This window comes from Corvus kubaryi, unplaced genomic scaffold, assembly GCF_017639235.1.
Source record: "Corvus kubaryi isolate FWS band 111438036 unplaced genomic scaffold, C.kubaryi_AGA036_p1.0 37236, whole genome shotgun sequence".
In the NCBI taxonomy this organism is placed as follows: domain Eukaryota; kingdom Metazoa; phylum Chordata; class Aves; order Passeriformes; family Corvidae; genus Corvus; species Corvus kubaryi.
Window position 1 is genome coordinate 2,478,241 of NW_024581067.1, and position 17,296 is coordinate 2,495,536.

The 17,296-nt window shown below is 52.0% G+C and overlaps 2 protein-coding genes across 5 annotated transcripts; one reads left to right on the plus strand and one right to left on the minus strand.

The window, feature by feature from the left end:
- Positions 1 to 31: 31 nt before the first annotated feature.
- On the plus strand, positions 32 to 6,569 carry DCAF10 (DDB1 and CUL4 associated factor 10). Its single transcript, XM_042023107.1, has 7 exons — positions 32 to 225; positions 816 to 929; positions 2,372 to 2,569; positions 3,003 to 3,205; positions 3,328 to 3,438; positions 4,356 to 4,501; positions 5,733 to 6,569. Exons 1-7 carry the CDS (start codon positions 128 to 130, stop codon positions 6,099 to 6,101), a joined length of 1,239 nt encoding a protein of 412 aa, XP_041879041.1. The 5' UTR covers positions 32 to 127; the 3' UTR covers positions 6,102 to 6,569.
- Positions 6,570 to 10,571: 4,002 nt separating this feature from the next.
- Positions 10,572 to 14,767, minus strand: SLC25A51 (solute carrier family 25 member 51). Of its 4 annotated transcripts, none has more exons than XM_042023113.1 (3): positions 14,636 to 14,767; positions 13,637 to 13,837; positions 10,572 to 13,212 (listed from the first exon to the last, which is right to left on the minus strand). In XM_042023113.1, the coding sequence occupies exon 3, from the start codon at positions 13,115 to 13,117 to the stop codon at positions 12,221 to 12,223; it is 897 nt and encodes a 298-aa protein (XP_041879047.1). In that variant the 5' UTR covers positions 13,118 to 13,212; positions 13,637 to 13,837; positions 14,636 to 14,767; the 3' UTR covers positions 10,572 to 12,220. The 4 variants fall into 4 exon arrangements, with proteins under 4 accessions (XP_041879047.1, XP_041879045.1, XP_041879046.1 ...); XM_042023111.1 differs by having other exon boundaries at positions 10,572 to 13,134; positions 13,513 to 13,837; XM_042023112.1 differs by having other exon boundaries at positions 13,513 to 13,837.
- Between the last annotated feature and the right edge of the window lie 2,529 nt (positions 14,768 to 17,296).

Below are 17,296 nucleotides of genomic sequence, written 5' to 3' on the forward strand. Positions count from 1 at the left end.
GCCCCCCCGCCACAGCGACCCCGCGGACCCGGGGCCCGGCGCCCCGGGCGGGCTCTTCGCGTGGCTGCGCGGGCGCTGCCTGGGCCGCGGGGCCGCCGTGGACCCGGCGCGGGACACGTTCGGCGCCATGACCGGGCTGTACGGCGCCATCCAGCCCGCGGACTCCGTGTCCCTCAGCACCCGCACCCACGGCGCCGTCTTCAACCTCGAGTACTCGCCCGACGGGTAGGTGTGCTCGGGATCCCTCCCAGGTGTGCCCCGCGCTCCCTATCACGGTGTGCGGGGGCTCCGCGTAGGTATGCCCGGCGCTTCAGGTGTGCCCCACATCCCCGTCCAGCTGTGCCCGTGCATCCCGAGGCGCAGGGTCCGTTCTGGTGGCCAGGTGTCAGCGCTGCTTACATCAGCAGCACCCCTGGGCTGTGGTTTAAATAACTGGGGCAAGTTCCTGGCGTGCGGTGTCATCCTGTGCTCCTCCCACCTCACCTGGGTGGAGCAGGGACTCTCTCCAGGAGGAGAGGGGCCAGGGCTGACAATCCTGCTAACGAGTGTCCAGCTCAGGCTGGTGCTGGGGGTCCCCCCGCTACTGCCAAATTTGTATTTTGCAAGGTTTTAGTGCAAAAAATCCGACTGGTTTGCAGAAGGGCAAATAGATATTCCATATAAACCTTTGAATCAGTGTTACTTCTTCTGTCTCAGAACCCCTGGAAGGTGTGGGCAGATGGACCCGATGACACAGGGAGTCTGTGGCATGACAGGCACCTGCTGGAGGGCAAAACCCAGCACAAACACAGAGTTTTCTGTTCCGCTCCCTGCAGGTCGGTGCTGACCGTTGCCTGTGAACAGACTGAAGTCCTGCTCTTTGACCCAATATCTTCAAAGCACATCAAGACTCTCTCCGAAGCTCATGAAGACTGTGTAAATAACATCAGGTAGGTCAGGAGGGACATTTTAACACCACTCAGCCTGTACTTAGGCTTTATAGTTTAAATCCTCTGCCACTTTCTTGGGATAGAGCTGCAAATAGCAAGAGCAGGAGTCTAAATCCATCACTATTTTTACCATGTAATATTTTTGCTTTTTAATTCAGGGGTTTTAAGCTGTTCTGGGAATAGATTTTGAGGTGTGAATTTAATTCTAACAATATTGCAGCTGCTCTTCATTCAGATTCTCAAAGCAAAAAAAACCACTCCAAAACCAACTGCACACCAACCAACTGCACACCAACAAAAAACTTCAACCAAGAACTAAACCGAAACAAAACAACCCAGGAAAACTTTAGAATATTCTGAGTGTTTTCACTCAAAAGAGCCCAATATGATGTGGGGTGCCATGTTCGTCATGGTTGTCCTTGTTACAAAAGACTGAAGTTTTACGTTAGCTGGATGTCTGTCAGGAAAGCTGGATTAAAATGTGTGTCTGTCTGACACAAAGGAACTGAACTCTGTTCTGCACACAGTTACTGCAGCGTAACCTGGAGCCTTGCTCAGGTTGATGAGCAGGATTCTGCAGCACTGCAGAAGTCCCTTGTAGTAAGCACCAAAGATGCCTACTATTTACCAAAGTTTGGGATTTTTCCGATGGTAGTTGGGTATTCATTTTTCAAAGTTGTTGGTGCTTTTGCTTGGTGTAGCTCTAGGCTTGAAGGATTTTTAGTGGGTGTTTTTTGGATGGGTGTCTTGTTCCTTTTACCTCAGTTAGGGTTTTTCTTAATTGAGTGCCTTCATCGAATGACTTCCAAACATAAACCAGCATGCTTTGTCCTTCTGAAAGTCAAGGCTTGCCTGCATTCCAGTGGTGCTTGCCTTTGATCTGCATAGTGCAAACTCAGTGATTTAATCTGTTGATTTTCTCAGTGAACCAAGTAACTTATATTGGTATGTTCTCAAACAAGGTCTCGTCTTCACTCGGTGGTTTTGAAAAGCCTTGAATTTGCTTCAGTAAACTCTGGACTCCGTTTATTCAGTTTATTTCCTAGCTGTGCTGCTTTCAACCCCACTGAGCTGAACGTTGTCCAGAGGGGGAACAGACTGAGTTACTGTGGGGGGTCTGTCTGAGCACGTGTTCCAGTGGTGGTTTGGCTCTTGTGTGATTTGAACACAATTCATTAACGCACAAACCCCCTAAAAACCCCCAAACCAAATCAAACCTCTGCTGTCCCTCTGTGTGTTTGCTCGTTTGCTGCTACAGGGGCACTGCTGGTTCATATCCCAGCAGTTCAGTGGAACTTCCACTGGCACACACTCTGCTGTAAGTTGGAGGGGTTTTGTTTGTGGCTGCTCTGCTTATCTCTGCATTAGCTTACATTCCTGCCTAAGAACATTTGCCTTGGAGATGGCCTTGAGCAGCTGCCGTGTCTCCCTCCTGCTCCCAGGTTCCTGGATAACCGGCTGTTCGCAACATGCTCTGATGACACGACGATAGCCCTCTGGGACCTGAGGAAGCTGAACACCAAAGTATGTACTCTGCATGGCCACACCAGCTGGGTCAAGAATATTGAGTACGACACCAACACGAGGTTACTGGTGACGTCGGGCTTTGATGGAAACGTCATCATCTGGGACACCAACAGGTATGTGGCTGTGCTCACCCCTTGGCCTTTCTGCAGCACACCAGGACAGGTACAAGATGCAAGGCCTGCCTCCTTGAGTGGGGCTGCCATGTGTTCTGAAACACTGGGAGTAGTTCATAGCCCTTACCAAGAGTATGCATCACCTCTCTGGTAATAGTAAATGGCTAGAAAGGAGCTTCTCTTGATGACGTGCCAACACGTGGTTTCTTTCTTCCCAAGAAGGTTCTGTCCTCATCGTTGTAGTTGTATGAATGTGTGACTTCTCCCATTTCATTAAAAAGTAGGAGAAAGACATAAATAAAGTGCTCGAGAAAAAGGTTGTGGGGTGAGCAAAATGAGTGATGCTGGGCACATCCTGGACTCTTGTGGACACGATCAGGAGCTTGAGCTGGAGCTGACCACAGGCCCCTCCTGTGCTTTCCTTGCTGTCCAGGTGCACAGAGGATGGATGTCCCCACAAGAAGTTTTTTCACACCCGTTTTCTGATGCGAATGAGGCTGACACCAGACTGTTCCAAAATGCTGATCTCCACCTCCTCTGGTTACCTTCTGATTTTGCATGACCTTGACCTAAACAAGTCTTTAGAGGTTGGCAGCTACCCGATTTTAAGAGCCAGGAGGACCACATCGAGCTCAGGTGAATGCTGGTGAGGCGGTCTGTGGCAGTTCTGTGCTAGGGGTATTTTGTGGGCTGCTCTTGGCCAGCAGCCCGCGTGTGCTGGGGTACCTGTGGGCTCATCTGTCTGGTGCTGTTTGCAGACATAACGTCATCAGGCTCCTCTGGCCCTCGAGCTGTGGGCTCACCCTGTCACCAGAACAACTCGGGGCCGCTCTCGGAGAAAACCTTGTCACGGCCTTCCCAGCGAGAAGGTAGGAAAGATCACTACAAGAAAGATAAATGAAAAGAAATCCTGGACTTTGATTTACTGTATTCAAAAGAGGCCAGAGTACGATAGTGAAAAATTGCATTTTTGTCCTGTGGTTTTTAAAGAATGGTGTTGCTGAGACTTCTACTTAACCAATAAAATCTCATTGCACACCAAAGCCTGGGGATCTAATCCGGTTTTATTTCTGAGAAATCTGGTAAAAGTAACAAGATCTTTATTTTACTTCAATATGTTGTTGTTATGTAGAGGTGCTCTGTTTTCCTTGTGTTTTTCCTTGAACAAAGTTTGTGTGAATGATCTGTAAGGGAAAAAAAGAGGATACACTTCCAGAGAATCAGCGTGAACTTGGCAAATGGGTGAATACTTGGTGCATCCCTTGCAATTTCAAATAAATGTAATGTTAATTTTTAGCTACTCGTGGTTGTGAGATGCTGAAGTATTCTGATGAGAGGAGGCTTACCTGGATGCCAGGGAGTGATTTACCTGGGGGTGAGGGGAAGAAGGGAGAAAAGCTGCAAGCTGCACAAGTTTTGGAAGGAATTTGGAGAGGACATCATACAAGTTTGAGAATCAACAGTTCTTATAAAAACTGCACTCTTTAGATTTTGCTGTAGTGCTAATGTAGAGCGTAAGTGTGGAAGGTTAATGTAGTTGTCAGCGTGGGCTGGTTCAATACAGGTCTTGGCATTCAGATTTCCACAAAAGGAGCTGTTTGAAGAGAGGACTGAGCCCAGTCTGGTGTTGGCTGCAGGAGTTTCTGTGTCCTGACAGTGTGTGGTCTGTCCTGGCAGCCATGTGCAGCTGCCACAGGTGTGACCCCACTTCAGCAGCAGGATGGGTGAGAGAGGTGAAGGTCAATGTATGCATTTCTCTGGGACTCACAGTTAATTCCTCTTCCAGGGGGATCACCTAGAAATAGCCTTGAGGTGCTAACACCAGAGGTTCCTGGAGAAAGAGATCGCGGAAACTGCATCACATCGCTGCAGCTGCACCCCAAGGGGTGGGCCACGTTGCTCCGGTGCTCCAGCAACACAGATGACCAGGAGGTAACACATTACCTTGTGTTCTTCTTTAAAATACGTACAGTCAGATGTATCTCTTTTGTTGTTCTCTTTAAGTGATCTTCCTGGTAGAACCTGCTTCAAGCCTTTTACTTGATGTAGGAAGTCATAAGACCAGCTACAGTTCAGCTGCAAGCTGTGGATTCTGCTCCTCTGTCTTGACCAACAATAGACAATAATACTGGACCAATAATAAACAGTTCAGTTACTTTGATTGCTGATGTAAATTTAGGTTGCTTTGGTTTTGTTTGGGGTGGGATTTTTTTTTGTGTTTCTGTGTATTCGTTTGGGATTTTTTTTTTTTTTGGTTGAAGAAAGCCACTCTTTGTAATGGCAACCCTTCACAGAAGTGTAGGGGACTGAGTGGAAGCTTAACAGATTGGCTACAAATTCTAATGCTGGTTCTGTAATAATCAAACCACTGTACAACACAGAATTTCTGTAAAATGCAGAATGTTACATTGGGTCAGTTGGTACTGATGACTGAGTTATAACTTCTCTTAGTCCTAGAGTCTGCCTTACTCTCTTTTATTAATATTCATTGGCATTGTTTGTTTTGTGGTTATTTTAGTAGGATGCATGAAACAGAGCTAGGGATGCTTGTCGTGGGGCAGAGGTGGAATCAACATGATATAAACTTTGTCATTGATTTGGTTTTTTGCATTTGTTTTGAGAGTAAATAATGAGATGACAGACAGGGATCTTAATGTGTCTCACAAATAACAAAGTGGCTGTAGAGCTGTTCATAACCTTCCTTCAAAACTCTGTCACCCCCTCATGTCAAGATTCCATTCCTTTTGAAGTCAAAGGCATAAAATGCCAGTGATCTGCTCTAAGTTACAGTCAGATGAATTTGACTTTATAGATTTAATTTAAAAATTTACTAAATTAGAGCAGGTGCCTGGCCAAAGGATTAGGCTTTGCTCTCTGCAGATGAAACCTAGATTGGAAAGATTATATCTAGCACCCATTTAATTAAAATAGCAGCTTTTAATGCTGGGCAGCTGCTTTGCTTGGATAGTTCATAGGGAGGGAGGTGCTGAGGCAGTGGCCTGCTCTGGGTGCTCACTGAAGAGCAGGTCAGCAGGAGCATCACTCTCCTATGCCACCTGTTCATGTGAACTGCTCATTACCTGTTCAGGTGCAGGGGGAGGGAATGTGTGTTTGCAGTGTTTTACTTCTCTTTCAGTGTCCCTTTCTCTGCCTCTCCCTTTAGTGGACTTGTGTCTATGAATTCCAGGAAGGAGCCCCGGTGCGCCCCGTCTCTCCGCGCTGCTCCCTGCGCCTGACGCACTGCATCGAGGAGGCCAACGTGGGCCGGGGCTACATCAAGGAGCTCTGCTTCAGCCCCGACGGCCGCATGATCTCGTCCCCGCACGGCTTCGGCATCCGCCTGCTGGGCTTCGACGCGCACTGCAGCGAGCTGGTGGACTGCCTGCCGCGGGAGGCCAGCCCCCTGCGCGAGATCCGCTCTCTCTACTCCCACAACGACGTGGTGCTGACCACCAAGTTCTCACCCACGCACTGTCAGATCGCCTCGGGGTGCCTTAGCGGACGTGTCTCCCTCTACCAGCCAAAGTTCTAGGCACACCAGCGGGACCTGTGGATGGATGTTTGTGGGTTTTAGTTCAGCTGAGTGGAAGTGTGCTGTCTCCAAAATCTGTGAATCCAGAGGAGGTCACAGTTACCGTGATCTGAGACGTGACAGTGGAAGGCTTTTTCAGGCCAGCACCATATGGATCTTGGTCCTGCGTCCCTGAGCCCGCAGCCACACGCCGTGTTCCGGCCCCACCAGCAGACCTCTGCTCCTGCTGCTCCTGTGCCATCAGGCTGCTGTCCTGCTGTGTTTGTACCTTGATACTTGATTGTTTCCTTCAGCGCAACTTGAATGGGCTGTTTGGAACCACGCAGAGGGGCAGGGTGCCCAGGTACCTTGTGTCCCAGAGGAGCTGGACTGCCTCACCTCTGCTTCCTCTTCTGTCGCTGAAGCAACTCTGTGGTGATTAGTAGATGAGTGCTTGTCTACGTAAGCAACACGGTTAGTTACTCTTACCAAAAAAAAAAAAAAAAAAAAAAAAAAAGGAATTTTGCTTTCATTTCTATGTTAATGTGGTTGTCATTGGCTAGGAAAATGAATCACAGTGTGGCGTAGGCTGGCAGGGACCACTGGAGATCGCCCAGGCCCAGCCCCTGCACGGGCAGGCTCCCTTGAGCCCACCACTGAGCACTAGGGAAGACCCTGCCCCAGAGGATCTCTGTATGTTGGTGCAGCGGGGCAGCTCTGGCCTCTCCTCTGCCAGGTTTCTGTTGCAGGGAGCTTTCCACATCATCCCACATCTGAAACACGGTGGCTTTCTGCTGATGTTTGGGTATTTCCCACCTGGCTGTTTTTCCACACACACCTTGCCTGCACTCTTGCTGTGGGAGAAATTAATTTGGATGTGTCCCTAGTATTGCCAGGTGAGCCTTTCTTCACCTGTGCTGTCGGGGAGGGGATTAAAAGCAAACCTGTCACTATGAGATCTGCCTGGATCTAATCAGGCTTATCATCAGTGCAAACAGTACAGTGAAACACTGTAATGTTCACCCTGGTGAAGGGTCTGGAGGGGAAGCCATAGGAGGAGCAGCTGAGATCACTTGGTTTGTTCAGCTTGGAGGAATCTGAGATGAGACCTCGTTGTGCTCTCGAACATTCTCCTGTGCGGCAGTGGAGAGGCAGGTACCGATCACTTCTGTGACAGGGACAGGAGCCAGGGAATGGCTGGAGCTGTACCAAGGCAGGCTCAGGCTGGAGAGCAGGGAAAGCTTCTTCCCCCAGAGGGTGCTGGGCACTGCCCAGGCTCCCCAGGGAATGGGCACGGCCCTGAGGCTGCCAGAGCTCCAGGAGCGTTTGGACACCTGTGCAGGGCCAGGGCATGGACTTGATGATCCTGGGGGTCCCTTCCAGCTCAGTGTATTCTATGATTCAATGCTCACACCCAAAGTATGAATGCCAGATTTCAGCCCTTGAGTTAGTAGAGCTAACCTTGTAAATGCACAGGTATTTCAGTCTTGTACATCCGTATCAGTTTATAACATTCTCATCCACTTACATGTTCCAATATAGGGTTTTTTTTAGTATTTCACTGTAGTTTTGCAGACCAGTCACACACTCAGTTCAGCAGGGAACTTGACCTGAAAGGACTGTCACCTGCTGGTGTTCAGGTTCACTCTCTCTGGCTCGATGGAGCACACTTGTTCAAAGCTGACTTTTACAAAGCCTTTTGCAAAACGTATTTGGGGATAAAGACAACATTTATGGACGTGAGAGAGCTGGAAAGAGAAGCCTGGGGATCCTCCTGTAGCTTTGTATTTATGTGGGTAGTATACCCTGGTGCAGAAATCATTGAAACTTAATGCTCCTCTGCATTATGAGAAAAAAAATCCCAAGTTTCCTCTTCTGGAGAATTTCTTTGGTAATATGAAGCCTCCAATTTTGTGTGTTTGGTAATCTGAGGGCAAACATTGCTTTTGCTGGCCTGAGCCTGCATGTGGGGCAGGTGGGTCTGCTGGGTTGTTAAAGCAGCTCAGGGCACTTCCCTCAGCTGTGGTTCAACGCCCTGGAAGTGAAGTGTGCAGGAAGCTTGGGGACAAGTGTGGGATATGAGATTTTTATGCAAAGGAAGAGGTACAAGGAGTTTGTAATGGGCCAAGCTGTTTGGGGAAAAAAACATGTCCTGCCCTGGACTACAGCAGCTTTTCCCCAAGCATTTGCTGTCCCACTGCCAGGCTGCTGTTTTCTCACCTTATTTAATGTTTTATTACACATCATGGAAGGGACTGCAGGGATGTTTGAGGGAATCTTACAGTTCTCATGGGCTTGCACAGTGTTTGTTTTGGAGGTGAAGGAGCACCCACAGGATCAAAGAGGTTCTTGGGTGGGTCTGTCTGTCTGTTTTCAAGGCTGTTTTTGTTTTTCCTGTCAGAACTTCCTCAGACTGGTGGATCCCTAGTGACTGTAACCCTATGCCTGTGAATATGCACTGAGTGTTACCTTTTTAATTCTACCTCATGATACGCTGTGTTTTACACCAGTATTGTGCTGAGCTTTGGACACTCACCTTTCTGTATAAAGGACCGTTACCGCAAAGTGACAGATGTGTCACCACTCCTTGATACCACCTGTGGCTGGCTGACAGGCCCTGCCCGGCTCCGGGACCGACAGCTTACCCGGTGAAGGGGTTTGGTCACCCTGATGCTTTCGTAGCGTGTCCAGCAGCTGCATAAAATGACAGAATCTGTACATGTATGCTGTAGAATTGTTACTTAGTTCTGATGACATTTGTAATAAGTTTGAATTAGAGTAAGTAGGTAATCTTAGATTTTGGTCATTTGATTGATTACTCCTTTCCAACAACACTTGGAAGTTTTCCATGAAGGCTTTACCACGTTTTACCTGTAAAGTTCACTGCTCAGTGGCTTACAGCTGACATGCCTCACAGTCATGTGGTGGTGTAAGGGTTTTCAGTTCTCTCTCAGTAACATTACTGAAACAATGAATTTATGTGTTGGTGAGCTTTGGGTTATTTCTAGGTAGTCAAAAAAAAAAAAGTTTATCTTCTAGTTGTGTTTCAAAAGTTGAATGCTCAGCCTCGAGAAGTGTGTAAAACTGTGAAACAACTGCAAGGAAACATTTCCACGGGAGGTGAAGGACGGCGCTGACAGACGGGGAGGGCGTGGCTCGCACCAGGGGTGTCTGCAGACTGGTGTTGCAGCACTCGATAATTCCACAGCGTTTCTCGGGGGCCGGAGCTCTGTCGGAGCGCACAGCACGCCGTCGCTGCTGGTGGTTTCCTGCTCCTGGGGGAGCGCCCGGCGTGCGGCAGCCACGGATCCGGCGGGGCGGTCACAGCGGTGGCGGCCGCAGGAGCCAAAGCCGTGTCGGAGCTGGTTTTCCGTGTGTCCCAGTCCGTGTCCGTGTGCTGGGAGCACGTGCGTTCCCAGTGCTCGCTCCCGGGAGGGCAGAGGCCGTTCCGGTGAGCCCGGGGGTGCCGCGGTCCACGCGTCAGACAGGGACAGTCCGGGGAGCAATGTCATCGCCACACCATGGGGATAGGAAGAAAAGCACAGCGATAGACAGACACTCACACGTTTGTTTGCACTCTTGGAGTCTTGGGGTAAGGACAGTTCGATGCCTACTACCAGAATTAGAATGTAAACATCAGTTTTTTCGGGGGGGTGTGTGTTTAATTTAGTGGGGTTTGTTTTTGTTTGTGTTGTGATTTTGATTTTGGTAGCACTGATGTGGAGAAGGTTCTGACATCGTAAACATGGGTCTGTTGCTCTAGGACATAGAAAAAAAGAACTACGCTTGCCAAATGAAAACTTTTTAAAAAAATCTACTTTACAGATTGTAAAAAGTTGCAGAGAAAGGAAGAAGTCAACGACCCATCATGTTTTTGACCTGCAGGAAACAGAAACTTCTCATTGGCTGATCTTAGTCAAAGGTGCATTTTCTAAAGCACTAAATATCCTCAGTTAAGTATAAGGTTTTTAATACAGAAACAAATTGTGCATGTAGAGTATTTTGAAATACCTGAGATTTCATAGTAAAAACTGTAGCCTTTTAATACCGTATATGAAGTATCAGAACTGCTTTGGAAGTATTGTACTTACAGCCGTACAGTAACTTACTATTTGTGGACAGTTTCTCTTGCTTGCATAATAAACATTTAATAATTCACTGAATTGAAATGTATTTTATTTATGTTAAAAGGAGCCATGCTCACTGGCTCTTGCCTGCCCCCCAAAGTTAAGAGGAAAATCACCTTCTAGTGCTTCGATGTTGCCATTCTCAAGTGTGTGTGTCACAGTAGAGCTTTTCCATAAAGTTTTTCTGAAAGTGACCTCATAGAAGAGTCCAAACTGACTCTGAACCTCAGACCCAGGGCTCCACTATTTCATTTTTGCTGGGGTAGTTGGGCACTGACCATCTCTGGGCTTGTGCCAAACTCTCACCCTCAACACTTCGGCTTCCCTGACATTACAGGAGCACACAACACCTTCCACAGAGAAACAGGATGCAGATTTATTTTTATTCCATCAAGGAGTGATTACAAAAAGAAAAAAAATGGTACACTGGTAAAAATCAGATTCTGCCAGTAACAAACATCCAGTAAACATTTTATTTAGAAGCAGATAATCACCACTGGGATACAGGAACTCGTGCTTGTGCCCACCCACTGCCGGCTGTGAAGCTCAGGACTGTGTTTATGATTACAACACACTGATTAGCATCAATTTCGGAAGACAGTTTCAGCAAATGGAAAACTCAAATTCAGAAAAGCAATATCCCCTCCAAGACTTAAAAAAAGACTAAATTCAAACCAGTTTCTGGAAGCTCTGCTGCTCCCCATCATCCAAAGTGTTTTGGTTTATACATGAGTGTATAATTTAACTAAAAGAGGAAGCCCTCAGGGAGATTCAAACGCTTTTTGTTGGGACCCTCATCTAGCTCAGAGTTGTGCTTGCTCTTCTGTCCCTGTATCTAAAGCCTGAAGTCTCCTCTCTCTCAACTCCCATGTCTGTAAGACACAGTTCTATTTGTGTCAGTCCTTTTCAATATTTGCCTACAGAAGTCCTGAAACATGTCTCCAAACACTCCACCTTTCCTGCCTCCCTGCTTCCAAGGTCATCTTTGGCTTTTCGTCTCTGCTATACCTACAGACCTCCACTGAAGCAGGTAACCCAGGAATCTCACCTTGTCTGTGCCACTCTGTCTTGCAGAACTGTTAACAGTACACACCAAGCAGGCAGAACCCCGAGTTTTGGGTAAAACCATCTCGTGATCTGTAATTCCACAGAGGGAACTGAGAAAAGACGCTGCAGTGCAAAAAGCCATGTGTGAAGTGCTTGAGCAGCTGCAAGAGCTGGAGTGTCCCATGAGCGTTACAGACAGGGACATCTCCCTGATCCTGTAGCTGGAGGCAACAGAAAAAGCAGCAATGCAGAAAAAAAAAAAATCCTCTCAAAAAGCAGAACAGACTCCGTGTTTTTTAATGAGGAAGGACACTTTAAAGCTTTAGTGAGTTTGCTGTTCCATTCCTTCCACTTTTCCCTTTTCACAGGAAGGCACACGTACACACGTACACACACACACAGAAATCCAGCCTAGGCTGAGGTCACATGTTCAGTGCCATGGCTGGAGGACAAGGTCACCACAGGCCATGCTTTGCAGTGGCTGCAGCAAGATGAGGTGCAGCTGGGAGCTCTGCACTTCAGTCATCCCCTTCTGGATCAGTCCTTTGAGCTTTACACAATGAGGACCCCAAAACATCTGAAAATGCAGTTCCAAAATCGAGACTTGGAAGATGATCAGGCAATGGAATTGTTTTTCTTCAGCCCCTCCTTGATTCTCATGTTCTAAACATGGGCAGTGGAGCACATCCCATCACAGAGCGTTAAGGAATTTTGGGAGTGATACACAGTAATACAAGTATTTTTGTTTTCTCTTTTAGACCTTGTCAAGTAGCTCTGTAAGGGGTAAACTCACCTGCCAGCAAAGGAATACTTTAAAAAGTTCATCATAATTGCACCAAGGTTTAAATGTATCACCATTCACCCCATAAATACTGAAGGCTGGAAGGAATTACCTGTCACATGCACAGGCACTGTTCCCTGGGACTGAGGACACTGAGTGCCAACACACCACGAGCAGGACGGGGGTCACAGCAGCTTCAGCAGGAACTCGTAGGTGGCGTTGATGATCCCCCAGGACAGCACAGAGCGGTGGTAGTTCAGGTGGGCTCCTCTAAAGAGGTGCATCAGCTTCCTGTCACGTTCCAGCCAGATCTTCACTAACACTTTGGAGAAGGACTGAAATTCACCACCAATCTGAGCTTGCATGCGAGTTTTTACGACATTCACAGGGAAGAACAAGAAGCCCAGCACAGCGCCCAGCAGCCCCCCGCAGATGAAGTCGTTGACCATGTGAGCACTGTACGAGGTGGCTTCAGGCAGACACTGCTTGATGGGCCCCCGCAGGCCAAAGAAGAGCACGTTACTGGGCCCGTTTCGGAGCAGAATAGGTACCAATCCCCTGTAATACTCCCGCATCCCGTATGCTTTCAGCACCTTGAAAGCCTGGTAAGTGTTTGTGAACTTATCGTGGTGTTTGTAGTCCTGGAGCAGCGTCTGGACGCGCTCGAAGGGCGTGAGCACGGCCTCGGTGGTGCCGGCCAGGGCGGCCGCCGCGCTGCGCGTGAGGAGCTCGGGTGCGCGCGCGTGGCTGAGCAGCAGCGCCGAGAAATCCTCGTAGAGGCCGAACATGAGCGCCAGTGTGGTGGTTTTCTGCATGAGCGGGGGCAGGATGCCGCGGTACAGCGTGCGCAGCCCGTCGCGGCGCAGCTGGCGCACGGCGTCCTGCATGCGCAGCCCGTACAGCTGCTGCCGGAACAGCACCTTCTGGATGGGGAACGTCACCGCGATGTTGGTGAAGGCCGCGCAGTAGCCGCACAGGTAGTGCTTGCCCGAGGCAGCCGCCGTGTCCCGGCTCGCAGACTCCTCGGGGGCTGCCGCAGCAGAGCCTCCTGGACCCGCGGCTCCGGCCTTCCCGTGCAGCATGGCTCAGCGCCTCCTCCCTGCGCCAGAAACAACCAGCGTGAGAGAGCTGCGGCTGACCCTGCAGCTCTTCCTGCTCAGGGCATCACTCAAACATCCTGTTAAAGAAAAGCCCATATAAGGGGAAAAGCAACAAATGGCGGATCTGATGGATGCTTTGCCATCTCTGCTCAGGTCTAGGAAACAGTAAAGAGCAGCAGTTCTTCCCTTCTGTGCTCTTTCAAACTAAAACAGAAATAAATCAGGAGGAACTCCCCTGGAATTACAAATTCCAACAGTGAAAGGTTGATCCTCACACTAATAAAACTGTGTGAACAACAGAGAATCTGCCAGAAAACCTGAAAAACCCCCAAATTAAATCAAATACGTGCAGCAGCATTACAAAACCTGATCCTTACACTCTGCCTCTTCCTGGGGCAGAAAACACCAGATAACACTTCGTCGTGGTTCACCTCAGCCAGCAGCTGAGCACCACCACCCCCACCGGCTGCACAGGTGTCACGCAGGTGTGATCTCACTGACACGGTGGAGAAATTCTTTACGAGTCCCAGGTCACTGCCACGCAGCCTCCTCTGCATCAGCCCCCACGCTCGGCATCCACGTTCTGCTGAGAAGCTTCAGAAGTCAAATTTGGCTAGGCCCAGGGTCCTGAAGGACATGTGGACAGAGACAGCTTGACCCAACAGTCTGGGGAGGACAGCAGGGATCTTTACCTGGCAAACCCTGTTTGACAGAAGAATGGGATTATTTATTTAACAGTTACAAAAAGATGTTTCTGCAGGTGCCCGCATCGCACCCCACAGCTCAGCCTGAGAAAGGTCAGTGACAGCCACGTGAGGCTGCAGGTGGTTTGTGAGCCTGAAATCCTCCCCAGCACCAGCAACACACACGACATTGCCAGGACTTGAAAGGGTGCTTGGGGACAACAGCCCTGCCTGCCTGAGGAGCTACTGCAACGAGGAAGAAAGAAAGGAGGCGGGAAAAGAAAAGGAGGGGCGAGAGAGAAAGGAGCGGGGGAAAACAGGGAGGAGAAAAGGGAGGGAAGAAAAGGGCGGGGTAGAGAAAAAGGCGGAGAAGAAAGAGAAAGGATGGGGGAAAGAACGGGAAGGCCGTTTGTTTTCCAAAGCTCCCGCTGCGTTTGATGTGAGCACTGCCTTTGTGCCCGGGGAACCCCCGCGCTCCTGCTCCTGGCTCCAGGAGGAGCGCTCCGAGCGGCTCCCGGCGGGGCCGTCCCCGCTCTCGGCCGCGGAAGCCAGAGCCCGGCGCTGCCCGCGCACAGGCCGGGGCCGGGCCGCTCCCCGCGCACGCCCGATCCCTCCCGACACTGTGCCGTGCCCCGCCGCGCCCACACCGGCACACCGCGCCTCCCGGTGCGATTTCAGCCCCTGCACCGGGGCCCAAGGTCAGTCCGGCGGCAGCGGCTGCGGCCCGGCCGGGCCCAGGGAACCGCGACTTCCTGCTTCCCCGCAGCCCCCGCGGCCGCGGCAGCCACCGAGCCGGCGGCGGGCGGGCGGGACGCACCTGCGGGCGGTGCTGCCATGGCGGGAGCGGGGCGGGAGCGGAGCCGGAGCGGAGCCGGAGCGCGATCGCGGCGCCCCAAGCGCCCGACCCGGCGCGGCCTCGCGCCGCTCTCTGACGTCACCGCGCCGCCGCACGGGGCGGGGCCGGCGGAGGGTGCCGGGACCTGGTGGCGTCACGCATCCACGTGACAAAAGCCGCCGCGCCTCCGCGCGTGTCAGCCAATCAAACACGCCGTCCGCATGGCCACGCCCCCGGGGGCGGGGCGGCGGCGGGAGCGCGGGCGGGACCGGGAGGCGGCGAGTTCAGCTCAGCTCCGCTCGGCTTTGCAGGGGGCCGGGTCGGGCTGGGCCGGCTGGGGCTCGTTGTCCCTCCTGCGGCCGCAGGTGCTCCCTGGTGGGACCCCCCGCCCGGCCCCGTGCTGCCCCCCGGTCCCGCGGCCCCGGGGAGCTCGATCCCTGCGGCTCCCCGGGGGAGGCGGATCCGCCGTGCCCGCACTGCCTCTCGCAGAGGATGGAGAGCGCCGGCGGTGTCTGTGTCCGGCTGCGGAGTTCAGTTAGTTCTGTTCGTTCGGGAGCAGATCGTACGGGCTCGTGTTCGTTGCGGTGCTTCGTCGCTGCCCGAGGCCTGCCCGTTCAGCGCCCCGTCACGCTTTAACGCAGGGCCCTGCGAGCGGCCGAGACCCGCCGAGGGCGCAGGGCTCCGTGTGCCCCGAGCTCTGTCCCTCCCCACGGCCGGGCCCGAGCGGCGGGGCCGTGCCGGGGCAGCGGCGCTGCGATGGTGAGGAACGTGGCACTGCTGCCGCCAAACCCTGTCCCTGGCAGGGCCGGGCCAGCAGGTCTGCGTTCAGCTCGGTGGATGCCGGGTTGCTCGTGAATGCTTTCTGATTGATCCCTCTCCTGCTTGGGGGTCCTGCTGGTCGCTGGGGTACAGCATGGGTCACACCTTTCCCAGTGAGCCCCGTGTCCTTGGCAGGACGCTCAGGCTGCGGCATACATGTGCTTTTTTGTGCATGGCCCAAAAGCCCCAGGTTAAGTGGTGTAATTCTAATTGCCCTGAGAGAGCCGAAAGCCCGGAGCAGCTCCTGTGGCCTTGCGGGCCTGTGAGTGTGAGGGGGCTAGGTAGGGGTGACCGTGGCCAGACCCCATGTGTCTGAGCAGCACTGGTTAGCTCTGCCCTGGACAGGGATGTCCAGCCTGGATTTGCATGTCCCTATCACCATGGGGTTCTTCCCTGGTCAAGCTTTGCCCTTCCTGTGCTGGCAGGACAACCACTGATGAGAGGCCATACTCTCAAGCTGTGTTAGGGGAGGTTCAGGTTGGATATCAGGAAGAATTTCATCACAGGGTGATGAGACACTGGAATGGGCTGCCCAGAGAGGTGGTGGAGTTAGTGTCCCTGGAGGTGCGTGAGGGAGGACTGGATGTGGCACTTTGTGCTGTGTTCTGGTTGACAAGGTGATGATGGGGCAAAGGTTGGTCTTGATGATCTCAGAGGTGTTTTCCCATCTCAGTGGTTCTGTGGTTCTGTGTCCCTGTCCTTCCCTCCGCAGGTGCTGGTGGAGGTAGTGGGGCAGGGTGGGCCGGGGGACGCGGCGCTGGGGTCAGGACTGGCCAGCACTGCCCCGCAGCCACCCGGTGGCCCTGCCTGCCCACCCCACCCTGCTGCTCTGATGCTGCGTGCGGGGTGTCCTGGGGAACCCCGAGCCTGGGTCCTGCGTGGGGACGCTGGGGACTGCCGGCCACAGAGCAGCCAGCTGCACACCCCACACACCGACCTGGAGCTCAGGTCTCTGCAGCAGGAGCTGCAGCAGGACAAGGGAGCCCAGCCTTTGGCCAGCTCTCCACAGGGCTGCATCATCCGGCAATGCCTTTCAAGGATGTGAAGGGAGAGCATTCATTTACTCATGAGGGCAGGTGAGATGGGAAGAAAGCACCTTTAGGGACCTGACCTACGCCAGGCACTGCATACAGAACAGCAAGGTGCTGTGAGGCTGCTGTGAGCCCCCTTCCCTCTCCCTGCTGCTCCACCAGCTGCTTTCCTGTGGTTAACCAGCTCACATGAAAGGCAGGTTGCTGGCAGCTGCACACGGTGGTACAACCACAAGTGGAAGTATTAATGTGGGGGCAGGTTGGGGTCACCTAGTCAGGCCCACTGGACCCTGTAGAAGCACAGCTGCAGAGATGGGGGACTGCAGTATCGACCCCTGGCCATGCCCCTCACTGCGGCCAGTCCTGGCTGGTGCCTGCTTCAGTCAGAGATCAGCCGAGAGGAGGGGATTTTGGCTGGGGACACACACTGGATGCTGAACTGAGGTTTTCCCTCAGCATCATCTCACCTTGCAGTTGCCCACAGCTCTCAACTCTGTGCCTGTGCCAGACAGGATGGTGGTGGTGAGGAATGGGGTACCATCACTGCCAAAATCCACAGTCAGGGGGCTTGGGGGTTCCTCTGCAGCCACCTGGCCAGAGCAGGACTATCCTCAAGGATTGGGGCAGCCCAGGGTTTGGGCCCGTTTTTCAGTCTATGGCTCTAAAAGACTGTACATAGACGTTTTGGAGGTGGGGAGGAAGGGGAGCATTCCCAGGCCAGCTCTCAGTGGGAATTTGCTCAGGTAGGAGATGTCATCTGGAGTAGGAAGCAGGAATATGTATCAGCAGGAAT

What these genes read in the sequence shown, in the direction of transcription:
- DCAF10 (XM_042023107.1), top strand. Translation starts at nt 128, where the DNA reads ATGACCGGGCTGTACGGCGCCATCCAGCCCGCGGACTCCGTGTCCCTC. An exon ending in CTCGAGTACTCGCCCGACGG is followed by an intron (nt 226 to 815) that starts GTAGGTGTGCTC and finishes CGCTCCCTGCAG; the next exon opens with GTCGGTGCTGACCGTTGCCT. An exon ending in GCAACACAGATGACCAGGAG is followed by an intron (nt 4,502 to 5,732) that starts GTAACACATTAC and finishes CTCTCCCTTTAG; the next exon opens with TGGACTTGTGTCTATGAATT.
- SLC25A51 (XM_042023113.1), bottom strand. Translation starts at nt 13,117, where the DNA reads ATGCTGCACGGGAAGGCCGGAGCCGCGGGTCCAGGAGGCTCTGCTGCG.